Source organism: Cebus imitator, unplaced genomic scaffold (assembly GCF_001604975.1).
Source record: "Cebus imitator isolate Cc_AM_T3 unplaced genomic scaffold, Cebus_imitator-1.0 Scaffold510, whole genome shotgun sequence".
NCBI lineage: Eukaryota > Metazoa > Chordata > Mammalia > Primates > Cebidae > Cebus > Cebus imitator.
The window spans coordinates 1,273,512-1,291,154 of record NW_016107825.1 but is presented as its reverse complement, the minus strand read 5'-3'; the positions used below and the strand labels follow the sequence as shown (position 1 = coordinate 1,291,154).

General features: G+C 45.5%; 1 protein-coding gene and 1 long non-coding RNA gene across 2 annotated transcripts in view; one reads left to right on the top strand and one right to left on the bottom strand.

Moving 5' to 3' along the window:
* On the bottom strand, nt 1-13,600 carry INHBA (inhibin subunit beta A). The gene is made up of 3 exons (XM_017514001.2): nt 13,488-13,600; nt 10,439-10,965; nt 1-991 (listed from the first exon to the last, which is right to left on the bottom strand). The coding sequence occupies exons 2-3, from the start codon at nt 10,824-10,826 to the stop codon at nt 99-101; spliced, it is 1,281 nt and encodes a 426-aa protein (XP_017369490.1). The 5' UTR covers nt 10,827-10,965; nt 13,488-13,600; the 3' UTR covers nt 1-98.
* Nucleotides 4,364-17,643, top strand: part of LOC119468858 — a 152,225-nt gene continuing 138,945 nt past the window's right edge. The window contains exon 1 of the long non-coding RNA XR_005197633.1: nt 4,364-4,544. This is a non-coding gene — a long non-coding RNA (uncharacterized LOC119468858). The remainder of the gene's footprint in view (nt 4,545-17,643) is intronic.

Sequence of the window (17,643 nt, the reverse complement as noted above, 5' to 3'; positions counted from 1 at the left end):
TATTTTTCTGGTTAACTCAGAAACCTTAAAAATTTCTTCATTTTGCCACTGTCTTCTCTGGATAACTCCTGCTCCCTTTCCCCCTGGGCTGGGCAACTCTATGAGCACCCGCACTCCTCCACGATCATGTTCTGAATGTCCTTTTTGATGATGTTTTGACCATCATCATAGTACAACATGGACATGGGTCTCAGCTTGGTGGGCACACAGCACGATTTGAGGTTGGCAAAGGGGCTGTGGCCCCGCATGCGGTAGTGGTTGATGACTGTCGAGTGGAAGGACAGCGAGGACCCAGATGTGCCAGCTATATGGCTCGGGCACTCACCCTCGCAGTAGTTGGCATGATAGCCAGAGGGAGCAATGATCCAGTCATTCCAGCCGATGTCCTTGAAACTGACAAAGAACTGTTTCTTACAGCAGATGTTGACCTTGCCGTCACACTCTAAGCCCCGCCGACGCCGGCGATGAGGGTGGTCTTCAGACTGCCGGGCCTGCAGCATGAGGAAAGGTCTGTGCGACTGCTCCTTCTCCTCATCTGCTCCCGCCCCACCTTCACCTCCACCCTTCTTTTTCCCTTCCCCCTCCTCTTCTTTCTTCTTCTTCTTGCCCAGGAGCACCAGGCTGGCACCACTCTCCTGGCACTGCTCACAGGCAATCCGAACGTCCAGGGAGCTCTTGCCCTGGTCCAACAACCGCTGGATGCTGCTGGAGACAGGGAAGACGTGCCAGGTGCTCTTCCGAGCGTCTACCACTTTTTCAGATAGCAACAGTTCACTCCTCTCCCCCTTTAAGCCCACTTCCTCGGTCTCCTCCCCTGCGTCCAAGATGCCCTGCGGGTGCTTCTGCTGCTGGAAGAGGCGGATGGTGACTTTGGTCCTGGTTCTGTTGGCCTTGGGGACTTTTAGGAAGAGCCAGACTTCTGCACGCTCCACCACTGAAAGGTCACTGCCTTCCTTGGAAATCTCGAAGTGCAGCGTCTTCCTGGCTGTGCCTAATGATGAAAGATAGCATAAGAGAAAACAGGGACACCCATTAATTCCAACATTTACATGCACCCACAAATTTCAGACAAGCAGGAGTCTTCTGTGATAGACCATCTAGAACAGGGATCAGCAAATGATAGCCCACAAGCCGTAACTGTTTCTGTACTGCTGGCAAACGAAGAATGGTTTTTATACTTTTAAGTGGTTAAGGAAAAAGTGATACTTTGTGGCATGTGAAAATTATCTGAAATTTAAATGTTAGTGCCTGTACATAAAATTATGTTGGAGTACAGCTATGCTCATTTCTGTATATACTACCTACGGCTGCTTTTGCGCTATAAACCAGAGGTGAGTAGCTGCAACAGACTGGCTCACAAAGCCTAAACTAGTTACTCTCCAGCCCTTTGCAGAAAAAAGTTGTTGGACCCTTGCTTTAGAATGAAGAGGGCCTGAGGGTCTGTGTCTGTTGAATAATTGCTTAACCTCAGTTTCATCTTCTATAAAACGGGAATGACATAATGACATTTGACCTGTTATCTCACAGGTTTAGGAAGATACAATGAGAAAATGTAAACAAAAAGACACTGCAAGCTCTAGAAAGCTAAGGAAATATTGTTCTCGGACAAAAATGCAGCCCCTGGCCCCACCTCAGTGTGTAGGTCTGTGCGGGAGGGACACACTGAGCCAGCCTCCTCTTCCCTTGTCACAGCCTGATTCCTCCCCAGTCACCTCTTTGCTGGGTCACTGCAGCAGCATTTTCTTTACTTTGCTTCTGCTTGACTGAGGCACGCCTTCTCTCCAGTCATTTCTCCATGAAGTAGCTAAAGGAATCTTTCCCACAGGTGGATCTGATCACACCACTTTTTCTTGAAAGTCCTTTACTGACTTCCTATTGCTCTCAGTATCTAACAGAAACTGCTGGGGACTTTGGTCTGTGCGCATGCTGTTCCTACCTTGAATACCAGCTCTTGCCCTGTCCCGTTCTCTGAGGTCTAGCTACACAGTATTCCCTTGTGGCTTTGAGAACCCCACACCCCTCACCTGCAGGCAGTGACACCTGCTGTTTCTTCTGCCTTAAGTGCTCCTGCCCCCCCAAACTCCAGCATACCACCCTTAGTGCTGCCTTTAATGATGTTTCAATTTTCAGATTGTTTGGAAGACACTCTCTCTAGGAGGCTTCCCTCACATCTCCTCCACCACCATCCTCCTGCCAGCCTGGTTTAGAATGCCTAGGGTCTAAGGTCACTAGCATAGTCTAGTGTTTAGCAGAAAGTAGACAATGACTTGATTACTTATTTAACACATGGAGGAGTCCTTAGCATTGAGTTCTATTAAATTAAGAGAGCCACTTTCTACCTCTGAATCCTCCATTTTTGCCTGTGACCCATTAGACTGCAGCTTAATGAGCACCAGAATTCTATGTCAGATAGCAACCGCTGCTAATACACAGGAAATCCCCACATTGTCAGGGCAGTTGAATTTAGCAACCACTCAGTTCCAGCCTAACTCTAAAATTAGAAAGTCACCTCTTTCCTTCTCTTTTCCTAAGCACCTACATGTTTAATCATGCAGCAGCATTTACTATAAAAGCAGGTATCCAAATGAGAATTTTTTGATTCATCGGTTATTTTCCCTCACTTCCATTTTCCCCACTTGGTGGCATATAGAAACATATCCTCTTTCCCATGGCCACGGACCTCCTTACAACTGTCCGCTGTAGATATATCCCATGCACAAATCTGGGAACAATCTTTAGGAAGTTCATCTTAGAACTCGCAACTCCCTGGGAGGATCTCCCTGCCTGGATTTCTATAGTTAACGGAAATCCAGCCATACTTATCACTAGAGGCCCTGAGATGTTTACGGTACTATAAATTTTAGGCACAGTTTCAAGTTCTCTGCAGCAGAAGGCAGGCTTTTCTGTGCATTGCGTACTGTAGATTCTGTTCTTAATTTAACACACTCTGCACACTGTGATTATGATAGTGGTAAATTCACTGAGGCAAGGGCCAAGCAGGGCTGCAGATGGATATGAAAGGTTCTCTGGCATCTTTCTATAAACGTACGAGGATGCTGGCCATGGTGATGGTGGTGGTAAGGGGAGTTCCTCTGACTCCGACCTCATGTCTTTGGCAGGAATTGAAATGAATAATAAAGTTGGGTTTATCTTAGACAGAATACCAGAGCAGGGAGCAGTTAGAGGGAGAAGCGGTCTTATTTTAGGAAGCATGATGACTTATTTTTTCAAAATCTGAATTCCATATTCCCTTTTGCTAAGAATTGGTGGGGGTTTCGTTGTTGTTGTTTGTTTTTTGACAAAGTAAAAGGGAAGAAGATCCCAGAAGCAGAGCTTAATCATTTAAATCTAAAAAGGCAATCGGCAGTTGATTTTAAGGTGGCAAGGTCCTGCCAAGGCCGTAGGAGAAGGCTGAGGGAAACCTCCCAAGACTCGGATAACTGGCCTGGAGGGTGTGCAGGTTACCTCCAGCATGGGCACATCCGCCTTGCCCCGTGGAGAATGTTAACAAGCTACCCGCTGTTTTCCCTTCTGCCTCTATGCAGGACAGCTTCTGAAATCCTAAACTGCACAGGGTGTCACTCCAAAAACAGAGAGATAGTAGCTGCTAAATTAGAGAAGCCAGAGGGCACAAGGTTGGGTTTTGTTTTTCTAGGAAAGAGTGTGAAACTGGAGTGTCTGACTAGTGCCCCAGATGGGGAGGTTCACTGGGTTTTGGGTAACTCATCCCCATGGGCTCTGCTCTGCTCTCAACCACACCTGCCAGAAGGGGTCAGGGTGAAGGTTGATGGACAGCAGTGCTGACCTGCATGCAGTGGACTTTCCACGAATAACATCCAGAGCAGACTACAGATGTTCGGGTGGGGGTGCCGAGGGAGGGATACTTGGCTGACTGGAATTAGTGACAGCCGTGTGCAAATTGCTTTTGTGGGGCTAGAGAGGCTGAGGCTGCTGGCTTCCAGTCACACAGCCTACAGGACAGCCCCTCATTTCACAAGAGCAGGTTTCTGATGCATGATCTAGCCCCACCCCTTCTTCACAGGCAGCTGTACTTGGAAGCAAATGATTTAGTGTTCCTGAGAGAGGATTGTACAAAGAGAGTACTCATTAGAGGGGGCTCAATCTGTCAGGTGCTGTTATATTAGGATCAGAGAGTCGTCATAAAATGACTTTCATGCTGGTCTTGGCTGATAATTAACTGCATGGCATTGCCTGCGTATTCTGGAGGGGCACGGGCGCTGATTTATGCATCTGTTTAATTATATGAATTGAAAGACTCTGTTCCCTGTATATGCATCCACTGCCTGCGTGCTTTCTCTCTCCCCCATATTTCTGACATTTGGATTTTCCCCCTACTAATTGACATGCCTGTCGCCTCCTTCTCCTGGTGTCCATTTCTGGAACTGCTATTTGTATATTGCATGATATTTTATCAAGAAAAAAAAAAACAGATCTAATTTCATGAAAATGCTGTTGCCATAATGCTCAGGAGAACAGGGGGAAGAGAGAGATTCAAGTCTTCCTAATGTCTACCTTGTATGCAGGTACATTTTACAAGTTCTATTGTATTCTGACTTATTAAGCAGTGCATATTTCTTTCTTTTACATTAGCTTTCATTGCAGAAGGGGGTGGGGAGATGAGACTGCTGGAAACTGACATGGGATTGATGTTTATCAGGGCTACAGGCGTCAGAAATATATTACAGCCCTAGAATGTCCTAGGTATGAAAAATATAATAAAAAAGGTCAATTTATTATATTCCCTTTATCTCTATATTACCTGAGAGAGATTGCAATACTGCAGTGACACTTTCAAGATGCCCCAATCCTCCAACCTCCATGCATAGCAATTTGAAAAAGGGAAGGTTGACTAAGGCTGAGATGTTCGGGATCAATTTCTAATCAGTTTGAGCTTTCACTTAAATATCTCATGCTGTAAAATCTTGAAATGAAAGCTTTCCCATAATGTGCTGTGAGCAGTTTCTGCATTAGTTTGTACAGGTGCAACCTAGGTTCCTGCACTATTACCTAGCTAGCCAGATATAGCTGGTTGCTTTGCTAACCTTTCATTACCTGCTCTCTGATAATATTCTTTTCATCCTCTGTGCTATTTTTTCTCTCTCGAGGCTTGTGAGCAAGGCTGTACCACAGCCTGCTCTGCCTGAGTAATTCACTAAGAAAGTCCCACGCAAACCCATGTGGGTGATAATATTTCATCACTTAAACCTCTATGAGCTCCGCGGACACATACCAAAGAGAGAGAAAAAGAGGTGCAGAAAAATGGGCAGAGAGAAATTTTGTACCTCTCAGGGAATACCTTTGAAATGCTGCTGGGTGGGAAGGATTGGACAGGGGAGAGGCTGTGTTAAGCTGGAAGGAAAGATACCCGGAAGGGTGTTTGTAGCACATTTTTATTTGCTTTCAGAATTTTAAAAATGTTTTGAATAAGTCAGTCATGAAGGCATGCCAAGGGTTAAGCAGCTAAGCCCCTCGTTGTTCCCTCCCCCTACACTAGGATGCAAATGCTGGGCTCATCCAGAAGTCCAGCATCTCAGATCTGTGAGTGTATGAACATTTCCAATTAAATCAGCTACACACACATGCAGTGTTTCGATTTGGTTTTGTTTTCCTCACCAGGGTCCCGCTTAAAATATGTTGCTCTTTTACATATGGGCAATAATTATGTCTCTAATGTGAATGTGGAAAGCCTTGTTGTTTATAGAACATATTTAAACTTACCATGGGGTGGGGGGTGGGGGGTGGGGGAAGCCTCCCTGTAAAAAGCGTCTGTTCCTTTAATTTTCCATTCTTCATCAAGATTTCACTGTGCCTAGATATGGTATAGTCAATGGTAAGGGTATACACAACTACCCTCATTTACAGGGTACGTTCTCTGAAGCTCTAACTTTGCATTTGGACTGCTTCCAGGGGTTTGTGCAGAAAGCAGCAAGTGAGGTCTTAAGGTTATTCTTCCTTTGACCTATAGTAGAGGATCTTTCCTGCAGTAGAACTATAGATTTGGCCATAAATTATCTTGATTAACTTTTTTAGCTTTAATGTCCCTTCTTAGGATCCATTATTGATTTATAAATGCCAGCCACAAACATCCATCATCCATGCCTCTTCCATTAAAATGGTGATGGAAAAGGTTAAATATTTCGGGAGAAAGGGGTTTTGGTTCCTATAAGCAGCAAAAATTCTTAAGGTTCAACCCACAAAATTTCAGAGCCTTCTTCCAAAGTTCCTGAGAACTTTGGCACTTTTAATTTTGGACCTAGGAACCAGTCGAGTAGGAAGAATTCTGAACTACAGCTAGGAGATCATGTGCAAGTATTTTTTAGCAGAAGATGGGCCAAGACAAATATGTGTTTTCAAGAAAAGTGCCTGGGAAGGTATTACTGCAGTTCTTTAAATATTACAACTGACTTTCCACCCTGGCATCTCCACCACTCCCAGCCCAGTGCATCCCAACTGCACAGGCCACAGACCACTAGTAACCTCTTTTCCCATCTTTCCCCACCGTTTCTCTCCACACCCACAGTTTGGAGACAAACGCATCCTCAGAAGCTGTACACCATGTCTCCACAAGGCATTAAAGAAAGAACCACCTTTTTCCTCCCTGTTTGAAGTCACTTGTCATTTGTCACCGGTGTAAAGTGTTGATAAGACAGGAAAACTAGGCAACAAAATCAGGGGAGATGGAAGATGTTTTTGTTACGCCCCGGGTGACCGTATTAGGGAGAGACTTGTGAGCAAATCAGTATCGCTGATGATTCATGGTCACATTTCTCCCTGCTCTGTTTTGTTTGCTTTTGAAATTTATCACTCGTCTGCCTTCCATAGAGCTCCGGAATGTTCACATGTATCACTAGAATTTCCATTTCCTTTCCTTCTGTCTCATTTAATGTATTACAGGTAGTCATGCTTCTCCCACATCATAAATTCCTAACTTTTTCTGCAGGATGAGAGGGAGCAGGAGGTAACTGATAATCACCAAGATCAGGGCGCTACAGACAGGGGCTTCCAGTAGGCACAACTGCCTTTCCCTAGAGAAACTGACAAGGAGCAAAAGTCTTTGGAACGCGCCCTCTTGTGGCCGCTCTTCTCCATTTTTCACAGAAGAGAGCCTGTAACCCCTAAAGGCATCCCTAAGGGAGGGGTGATTCACAGAAAAGTAGGGAAGATGGGCATGGGATGGTGGCAGTCAGCTCCACTTAGAGATGGCTTTCTTGGGGTGGGGAAAATGGTCATCCAAGCAAGCAAGGCTTCTTCGACCCCTGTCTGGGCAGTGTCAACTTCTAACTCAAGTCTTCCATTCATCGTATCCCCCAGGGGGTAAACTTATGTGTTACACTCAATGACACCTAGGCTATGTGAGCACATCCATTTCTTGGTGTTTCATGTGTTTTTTATTCCCCCTATTCTTTCTACAACAAGTGCTATCAATTGCTAAGCTAATTATCAGAACCCACGTACAGGTTTGACAGCATATGGAGACTCAGAGATACATTATTATTATGTGTTGATGACCAGCTACTGTCATGAGTCAACATAAAATGAAAATAAGCTGTATCAGCTAAGAAGGCCACTGAATTTAGTCATTGACATTTATAGTGATAGGTGGCCTGGCTTTACTCATTCCTTCTATCTTTCCTTGTGAAGGCCTCTGTAGTCCTTAAGGTAAACACTGATGGGTTTATACCAGCTGTGCAAAGAACACACTAGCCTTGGTGAGCAATCTTGGTCGATGTGACATACATAAAAAGAAAATCATTTTTGTTTGTTGGGATACATTTCAGAGAGCCTTAGAGTGATTCCCCGCCGTTTAGTCAATAACAACTTGCATCAGCTTTACAAAAATTGGGCACTTTTTACCTAAGCAGGATGGGACAAACTCAATTAAAAGAGTCCCGACCACCTGAGCTTTTGCAGGCTCTCTACTTCCCTGGCCATGCCCTGGCTTTATCCAACAATCAAGGAGAGAAAAGGCCAAAATTAAACGTAGCCTCGAATTGAAGAAAGTTGGGGTTGAAAGAGGCCGCTGTGGGTCTGCATCTGTAGCATGCTCATGGGTGACAATGTCTGGATTCTTTGCTGCATAAAATGGTTTAAAGGGAAAGAAAAATACATGCTTTTTTCTATTCTCCAAAAACTCTTGACATTCCACATAGTTGGAATGTTATTAAAGTTGAATTATTCCAAAAGCAACAAGGCATAGGTCTTCGCTATTCGTGCTCATATATTCACTAAGTCATTCGGATGACAAATATCTTTTCCTGGATTAGCAAAATCGGCAGCTGAATGCTCACATGGTTTTCTTCTTGAAGAGTAGCCTGTCCACATATCAGTCATTAAATCTGTGAAATTATATTAAATCAACTTGAAGTTGATGTGTGAAATCGCTCAGAGAAAAATAATCAATTGTAATAAATGTTTTCTAAGAATCAAAAGTCAAGTTGTAAAATCAACAAGGTTTTTCCCACTACAAATCTTAAACTTGACTCAATGTGAATGTCCAATGAGTCGCTTTTTAAAAAGTCACTCATTTTCTTTCAAACTAAACACCTAACAGAGAAGTACAAAATGACAAGATGTTATACAACTGAGAGAAGACTGGCACTGAAAGGAAGACCATAGATAAGAAAGAATGTAAATGGTCAAATTTTTTCACTGCCAAATCTCTAAATGCTAAGAGAGTGATTTGCTTTACAAATCCAGTAAGTCAGAAAGAGGGGCATACTGATAGTAATAGTTGTACGGGTAAAATGGTCAAAGGCATAGATATACTTAGTTACATGACATGGTTAAAGCCAACTGGTTAGGAGCTGCCATATATAAAGACACGAAGTAACCCTCTACACCCCTGAAATCTGTTTCACACATGCAGCCAAGTATCATAAATATTTTCTTTTTTAAATCTTATCCCACCACAAAAAATTGAGAAAAAATGGCTGTCAACTTGAAAAGTTCTACCCTAGCTTTCTTCCTCAAAAAGCTTCAGAAGATAGAGTCCTAATGATCATGCCTTTTGGGGCTGGATTAAGAAACAGCTTTAGGGAAAGAAAGTAGACCTTCCCTAAGTGAGGGAGGCTGCTGGTGAGAGAGCCGAACTGGGCAGCTTGTGGGATACCAGGGCTTCTCCTGCAAGGGGAACCCATGCTGCCAACAGGCTATCTGCACCCCCAGAAAGATGCCCAGGTCTTTCATGGTTTTCTTGAAAACAGAACATCTGAGTCAACAGGTTTTCAGGATTGGAAATTCTGAGTGTTGCCTTAATTGTTTATACTGCTGCGGCAAACTTTTAAACAAAAATGCTGGGAGTCCCTGCACATACTTTACTGGCCATATGCTCTACCAAACAAAACAATGGCATTCCTTTCAAATGGAGTTGGCAAAGGATGCAATTCTTTAGCCTGGCATTACCATGAAAGTAACACAGTATTAACACATCTGTGTGCCTGACGGGCATGGGCTTGCAGGCATGCAGAGGGATCTATGTCACTTCACTATAAAAATAGCCTGGCTCCAAGTCTATGGACCCATACTTTTGACAGGTATTGCTATTCAGCAACAGGTTAGTGTGGTCCTGAGCCAAAGATTAGAATCTATTTATTAAAGTTCTTCCTCTTAAGGATTGAGTGAGTTCAGCATAGTATTTGAGAGTACTTTGTCAAGGTTGCGTTTCTTGGCAGAGAGCTCTTAGTAACTTTACAAAGAACAAAACTGGTTGTTTCCTTTTTTTTTCCTTCAGAGAGCAAAAGTCAGTGTCCTAAAAGTAACTGCTGGTTCTTTGGCAACTGTCCCCCAAAGTAGCTCTTCCCTGTCTAGAATGCGGTTCCTGTGCACTTATATACAGTTTCTAAAGGTAAAAATGATTGTCACTCGTAACTGTGCCCCGCTTCTCTGATGTGGCCCCAGATTGGACTTTTAAAGGGGAAGGTTTGTTTTAAGAGAGTGACTTCATGTGTGCCATTCCACTCTGACCCTGGCACACTCACCCCTCTATCCTCAATACAAACTTTGGATGGGGTCCGGAAGCCTCCTCTGCTCCCCAAGAACCCAAAAATGCCCCGGCTTTCATCCGGCTGCTCAGATCTGGTTTCATAGGCAGGGCAAGGCAGCCCCTCACAGTCTGCCTTCCAGCTCTACGTTGGCCCCGGAGCTTCCTCCCTGTGTGACCGGCTGAGTTTAGCAAGTATAAGCCAGTCATCTCCATGCAGAGCTCCACCGAGAATTCCTTTTCTGCAAAGTCCTCTTCCCCCTCCCCTGCCTGCCCTCCGTCCACTAGTCCGCTACCATCATTTAATAACTAATAACCTTCCCAGGCAGTTTCTAGCTGGAGGGAAAAAAAGTTCCTCCTGGGACTGTCAAAGAAATATATTTACCCCCCACCCCCACCCCCCACCCCTCCCCACCCCCTGCTAATGCCAACACCAACCTGACTCGGCAAACGTGATGATCTCCGAGGTCTGCTCCATAAGTTCATTCATTTCTGCCCTCCTTCCAATGTCATCCTCTATCTCCACATACCCGTTCTCCCCGACTTTGCCCACATGAAGCTTTCTGATCGCGTTCAGAAGCGCCGCCTTGGGCACCGGCTGGGTGACATCGGGTCTCTTCTTCAAGTGCAGCATGTTTAAAATGTGCTTCTTGACGGCCTCCACCATCTCTGGCTGAGAGTTGGGTACATCCTTTGGGAGGGCGGCCAGCACACAGGACGGACAGTCGGGGGCCGCGCTGTGCCCCTCGGATCCTGGGGTGGGGGAACTCCTCACTATAATCCAGCAACTTGCCAACAGAAATCCTCTCAGCCAAAGCAAGGGCATCCTGGCAGCAAAAGTTGTTGTGAGTGCCTTTTTAAAAGGCCCTGCTTTTCCTCCCCCCTCACGCACAGGTTTTTTTGTGTGTGTTTGTTGGGTTTATATTTTTTGGTTTTTTTTTTCCTTCTCCTCTTCAGCAAATTCTCTGGAACAAGAACAAAAAGTTTTCTGTGAAGTTTTGTTTGCAGGTTGCTCTCTGAATGCAGTCAGTGCTGTAGGTTTGTGGCTGTCAGGGAGGAGAGTTCTGACTGTCTCCGAGTAAGAGAGAAGGAGGGAGGGAGGGAGGGAGGGAGAGAGGGAGGGAGACAGGGAGGGAGGGAGGGAGAGACAGGGTTGGGGGAGACAGACAGAGACAGAGAGAGGATGGGAGGGAGAGAGAGACAAGGAGAGAGGAGAGGGGGAGAGAAGAGAGAGGGAAAGAAGGGGGGAGAGGGAGAGAGAGGGAGAGAGGGAGGGAAGGGAGGGAGGGGGAGAGGGAGAGAGGGAGAGGAAGGGGGAGAGAGAGAGAGAGAGAGAGAGAGAGAGAGAGAGAGAACGGATTGGCCCTAAGTAAGTGAGTGAATGGAGAGGGAGGGAGTTCGCTGTGATTAGGGAGGGAGGGACAGCCGGTTTTCTGACAGGCTGCTCTCCTTCTGCTCTTAGCTTCCTCACAGACACCTCTCTTCAAATATCACCATTTTCGGGGGTTCTACTTTCCCTTCTAAAATAAATTCTCCTAATTTTGTTCGCTATTTTTTTTTTCTTTCTCTGCCCGGTTTCCTGGTTTCACCTTCTTCCTTTTTTGGAGGGGAGGGGGAAAAACCCCAAACAAATGCAGTGTCTCAATCAACAAGGATGACTTGATTGAAAAAGTCTGTCCCCATCGCCCCTCCACCCTGCCTAGCCACAGCCCTAGGTGGTAAAATGCCCACCTAGCCACGCAGTGGGGTAGAGGGCGCAGGGAGGTCCAGTGGACAGGTAGTGGAGGTCGGGGAAGAGGGGCCCAGGGACCACGGAGGTGCCCGGGCCAGTCGATTGTTCTAGCCGGATGGGATCCAGGGGAGATGTTCCTTTCCCCTCATTCATTCATATTTAAATGTTCAGGTCATCAATACTGGCAGGCGATCTGACGAGAGCGCAAGGGAACTTTTGTTTGGGGGTCATATAATACACTCCACTCTTCCCAACTGTAAAATGCAGCTGGGCACTGAAGGACCAGCGGGCAGGCAGCCTGTCACAAGCCCAAGTCCCAGGAGCGCTCTCCCCATCCCCTTCAGCTGCCCCCTCCTGCCCAGGACCCACTCACTCTCACACATTACAGCAAACCACTGCTCGCCGGACTTCACAGATAAAACGCAAAATTCTCTTGGCCTTTCCCACATCCTTTTATAAAAAGAGTGCACTCGTGTGACTTGAATAACTGGTCCTATGGGAAAAGACTCTCGAAAATATATTGGCAAATTATTTTTCTCTGTCATGTGGTAGTTTTTTCAGCTTGCCTCAAGCCTGTCCCGACCAGTGCATTCATAGACAGCCTCCTTGACTGCTTCTTTTTCCCTCAAAGGAACAGTACAGATGAAATCACCATGGATTTTAGTGTGCACAGAAAAAGAAAATTGTGAATTTTTTAACAATGCCTTTCTGAGGCTTAAAAAAAATTCTTCCCCCTCCCCTTTTTTTCATTTTCTGTCTTATTGCTTTTATCTTGCAGAAGAATCTTTAAGGGGTCCATCTGTTAAAGCGTTCCTTCGCTCTCGGTTTCTTTCCCACACATAAGCCCTTTTGGTTTCTGAAGATACAGTCAGCTTATATCTGACACCTAGTGTGTTCATAGCATTACAGTCAAGCAATGCAGCTTAGGTGGAAAGAATTAATAAATATCATTACAACAAGCATAAGATCTGAGTGCAAGGGGAAAAAGGCAAGATAATTGTGACACGAAGTTAAAATTACAGTTTGCACAGGTTAACAAGGCTCTCTGAATTGTATATACTGTCCCCTTTTCCAAAACAACTATTTGCAAGACTTTTTCTGTTACAAGTCACCTAACACCTTTGGGGCTTCGGCTCCAGGAACATCGATTACTCCACCATCATTGTTAAAACTTTGTCAACATCGCCTAAAAAGCCTCATATTTTTAGTGGGGGATGGTGAAAGAGAATGGGGGAGGTGGGGGCATTTGTGTTACAATGGTTTCATAAAACATCTTTGTACCATAACACTTAACAACATCCACCTATTTGGAGTCACACATACAGCACCCAAAATGTTTTGTAGTCCAGTTAAGTTTTACAAGAAAGTCTGAAATAAAACCAAAAGTTTAATGACTCTAAACAACTCAAGAGTCCTAATAGCAGCATCTAGATAAGTGCAACTTATCAATATTTGGATTCTCTCTGCATCTGAGTCCGTGTGTGTTCCCTGAATTTACTGTTTGCGAATGTAACTCTTAAAAATAGCTTTCTCTTTGGCATATGTACTTGTATATATGTGCTGAGTGGGTTGTATAAACACACAATTTATTTGCATGCTCTAAGACTATTAAAAGCTATATTAACCTGCCTGAATTATATAAAAAGGTACAAATCACAATGCACATTGGAAATGCCAATTAGTTGTAAAATTCCTCCTAGCTATCCTATCTTTGCATGTGTAAAGAGCTCAGAAGTAAGAGTTAAAAAGCATTACCTTTCTGGTCCCCACTCTTCCACCAGCCGGCTCTTGTATCATGTGGTAAGAGCTGTCTGAGCGTCTCTTCATGGTATTGGCACTGCGAAGTTTTATACTGTACTACTTATTTGTACACTCACACATTGGTACCACTGAAACAGAGGAGGGCTGGGGCTTTGTTTGGGATTGGTTGGAATCAGCATGACATCAGCGGATGACTGGTTTTTCCAGTGTGAGACATTTCATAATTCATTATCTAATGGAAAGCCCTTCCTGGCTTCTGAGACACTACTGGGTGATGCAGTGAGCCAGTCAAACCTCTGGCTAGGATTACTCTACCTTTTGAGAAAAATATTGGAATCAAATAGATATGTCTCAATGAGTGTGTCCAACTTTCAACTTTTCTTTACTCCTCGCATGCACGTCTCGTTATATTCAGGTTCAGTTTTATGTCTTTACATAAAACATCTGTTACTTCATGAAGTTGCTTTTATTTACAAAGTATTTTATCGTTTCTTTCAGGGAAGAAAATTGGTAGTGTTCTTTAAGGGGATTCTGATTTTATTTTTTTAAATAAGCTATTTCATTGAGGAAAAAAATGGGAAAATCTGTATAATCATATGATGATGGTCTCCCCTCCACCAACTTACACTATTATTTTACATCTTGAAATTGGATGCCTGCTTCATAAATCATTTATCACTAAGAACTTTGGAAATAGTCATTCTCTATAAGTGAACTTCATAAGTATCCTTCCCAGGTCTTTAGAATCTCATCCTAACTAACCACACACACACACACACACACACACACACACACACGCACAACACACCATCAACGACAACAAAGAAACCCTCAGGCATCATTCTTTTTCACCAGAACTTCAACTCCTATCATTTCTAAATTGTTACAAATATAACGTGAGCTTAACGAAAAGAAGTGAACACCCCTTGAAATAGGGGTAAAGCTGGTCAGGCTTTTTTGGGGGGAGGGGTGTTGGCAAGTCTGGTAAATAACATAGGAGGAAGGAGTCCTCCCACAAGAATGGTGAAGAGTTGTTTGAAGGAGTATAGTTGAAGCATAAGCCCAGTTTTCATGACAAGTTGGATAAAATGTACAAAATTGGGAGCTAATGAGAGCCATATGACCAGATATGTTGTTTTGTACGCAGGATTTAACATGCATAAAATAAACTTTTCACTGTGCCCACAAGCAAAATATAGAGGCTCTGGTCTCCTGATGTGTGGCTTAAGTAAGTTCCATTAGGACACCAGAAGTTTTCTGGGTAAGAGGGTCTCTCTTGGCTAGACACAGAGAAAGTGTGGGTGTTGCTGCATGGAGGTGGGGGGAAGGAGTATTCTAAGAACTGCATATGCAGAAATGAAGTAGGAAAAAAATCATTAGGTTGTAGAGGAAGAGAGTGAATCTGAGTAGCAAAGACAGAAATAGGATTAATGATGGTGAACTCCAAACCTGCCCCTCCTTTTAGCACTGGCTGAACTCAAACCCTTTATAAGAAAGGAACTTCTCCATCCTTTTTGCTGAGAACTAGTGGAGTCAATGACCTTCAGGGCATCTAAACTCACCCTGTACCCCACACATGAACCCTGGTGTCCTGAAAACATCCCCTCCCTCCCCCCACAAAGTGGTGTGTGTGTGTGTGTGTGTGTGTGTGTTTGTGAGGGTAGGTGATAGTGGTGGGGGGGGGAAGGGGTTCACAAAACAAACCCAGATCAGATCCCAGTTCTTCTGTTCACTCACCGTGTAAACTCAGGCCTCAGTATTCCCATCTATAAAATGGGATCCATAATATGAACCTGTGGGGGTCAAGTGCAGCGGTCAGATAATAATAAGAATTATTTCTGAGAAGCCTGGTGGCTCTTCTTAAACATGGGTGTCACAGGAGTCTGCAGCACTCTGACCAGAGAAGCCACAACATAAGTGTGACACCGAAACTCTGCTGGCCCTCTGATGCCACCGAGTGCCCACCTGCCACAGCCTACCAGGCGCGCTGCCACCCCTCTACCTGCACCACAGTGGCAATGCCTCCTCGCTCGGTGCAAATCAAGGTGGGGGTGGTGGAGGAAGCAGGCAGGTTAAAATAGCTTCTGTGGCATATTCTAGGCTGGGAATCAGCTTTTGCCTGCGGAACTCAAGGGGCCCGGGGCACAAGCTGGTCAGCCCAGTCCTGACCAGAATCTCCTTCTCCTTCCTTGGTTTGGTTTCTCTTTCACTTCCCCCTCCCCCGGAGCTTCCCCGCACCCCAGGCCCTTCGGGTCCCGGCTTCTCGGCCCTGCTACTGTACCTTGAGCAGCACCTGCTGGCAGCTTCCAGGGATCACGCCGGAACGCGGCCGCTGCTCGAGCCCAGCTCGCGGGATGCCTGGAGCCAGGGCCAAGCCGGTCTAAGCGGCCGCCTCTATTTTTACCCTGAGCACCAGCAAGGGCAACTTCTTTTAAGAGCAGCTCTTGATTTTTTCCCCCACTTTTGGCAGCTAAAGAATTCAGGGAGGGGAAAAAAAATCACTGTTCAGTGAGTGCAGCTGGGAATCTCTGAACCCAGCCCTCAGTGCCAGGGACCGAAACCACAGCAAATGTCAGGGAGCGGGACCTGCGGAGGGGCCGGCTGGCTCCCCGCGGACAGAGGCGAGCCGGGAGCGCTCGCGCACCAGCCAATGCCCCCTTCTGAGTGCGGAGCGCGGTCCTCTGGCGACTGCACTAGCAAAGTGGCCCGCTGCCACCGCGTTATTCACCTAGTGGAGGCGGCCTGATTTACTGGCGACTTCACAAACCCAACTCCACGCTGGAGCATTTGCATGGCTCTGTTCTCGCCTCGAGGAGCAGCCACTAGCGAACCCGGTGGAGCAGCTTGCTGCGAGAAGGAGCCGGGAGGGAAACTGTGGTACCTTATTTTACTGTAATTGCAAAAGGAACGATGTGCCAGAGATTTATATTTAGAAGTTGTATGTTTCTACTTTTATGTAAATGGAGCAATTAGGGCCTGTCTTGCTGCTGCTAACTCCAATGCGTGTGCATTGCTGGGGAGCTGGTGTTTTCAATCACAATTAGTGAGCTGGTCAAAAAACAAAGTTCGTTTAAGGATAAGAGCTCAATTGTGCGAATGGGGGAGAAGCCAGCTTTCGTGTGCCGGCCTGTGGCTTGCGGTGACACCTAGCTTAGGGCCACGGCCAACCTTATAGTGGTGTTTACCTGTGGCAGCAGCTGTCCCTGTTCAAAGTTGGCATAAATGAGGAAGCAAGAATGTTCACTTTTCTTCTTAAGCAAACCGTCTGTCCGTCAGCTTTCATCCACGCTATTAATTGGGCTCTTTCCTCGCTACTCCTGGAGCAAGGAGACAGGCCCAGAAAAGTGGGTGGGGGGGAGAGTGGGGGAGCATTTTTTCAGGGCTCTATTATTTTAGCTGCTGCTCAAAGATTGCTGTTATTCAGTCAAAAATACAAGCCAGGAGACGTAAATGTCCCAAGCAGGTGACTGGGATGTTGTCCTCTGATTCAGCTGAAATGACACAAGGCTGAGGGTTCAGAGGCAAGGACAAGAGTGCTGACGAGTCAGGGTGTTTTCCTTCCTCCCTATGAAAAATCTGTTTCCATAAAAGCATGATTTCTGGTTCATCCCGTCTGGAAAACGGAACATGAAACGTGACTATGGAGAGAAATCAAAAGGACCCGAGGTGTTCTCAGCCACTGATGTGTTTTTCTGGGGCTCAGGCTGGAAAACCTGGCCTTGTTGGTGAGGGGTGACTCCTTTGAAAGGCAGCTCAGAATCCAGAGAACGTGGGCAGGATCCAGAGTGCTATTTGCTGCAGGGAGATGGTGGGAGTCTGTCATGAAGGGTCTCATCAGATGGTTTCAATCGAACATGGGATTGGCAAACCCTGCCTGTTTCCTGGACAGCTGCAGCCTGTGCATAGCTTGGGTTGAATGTTAGGTAGAAAATTTGGGACAAAGAAGAATCAGCCGTTTTGCTTTTAAGTTAAATCAATGAATGAATAGCCCCAGAGAGGGAGAGGGAAACATTAAAAAGTCCTCTAGAATTCATTGAGAACAACAGGTCAGCAATGGTTAATCCAAAACTTGACTCCTAAGCCTCACATTTCTTTCAGAACCACCAGAATTTCCCACAAGGCCTTCTGCTGTGTAAGAGTACTCCGTTTC

Bases quoted from the DNA above. Each gene is read 5' to 3' on its own strand.
- INHBA (XM_017514001.2), bottom strand. From the start codon at position 10,826: ATGCCCTTGCTTTGGCTGAGAGGATTTCTGTTGGCAAGTTGCTGGATT. The intron at 992-10,438 runs GTTGGTGTTGGC...TTTCATCATTAG, and splicing joins CATCACGTTTGCCGAGTCAG to GCACAGCCAGGAAGACGCTG.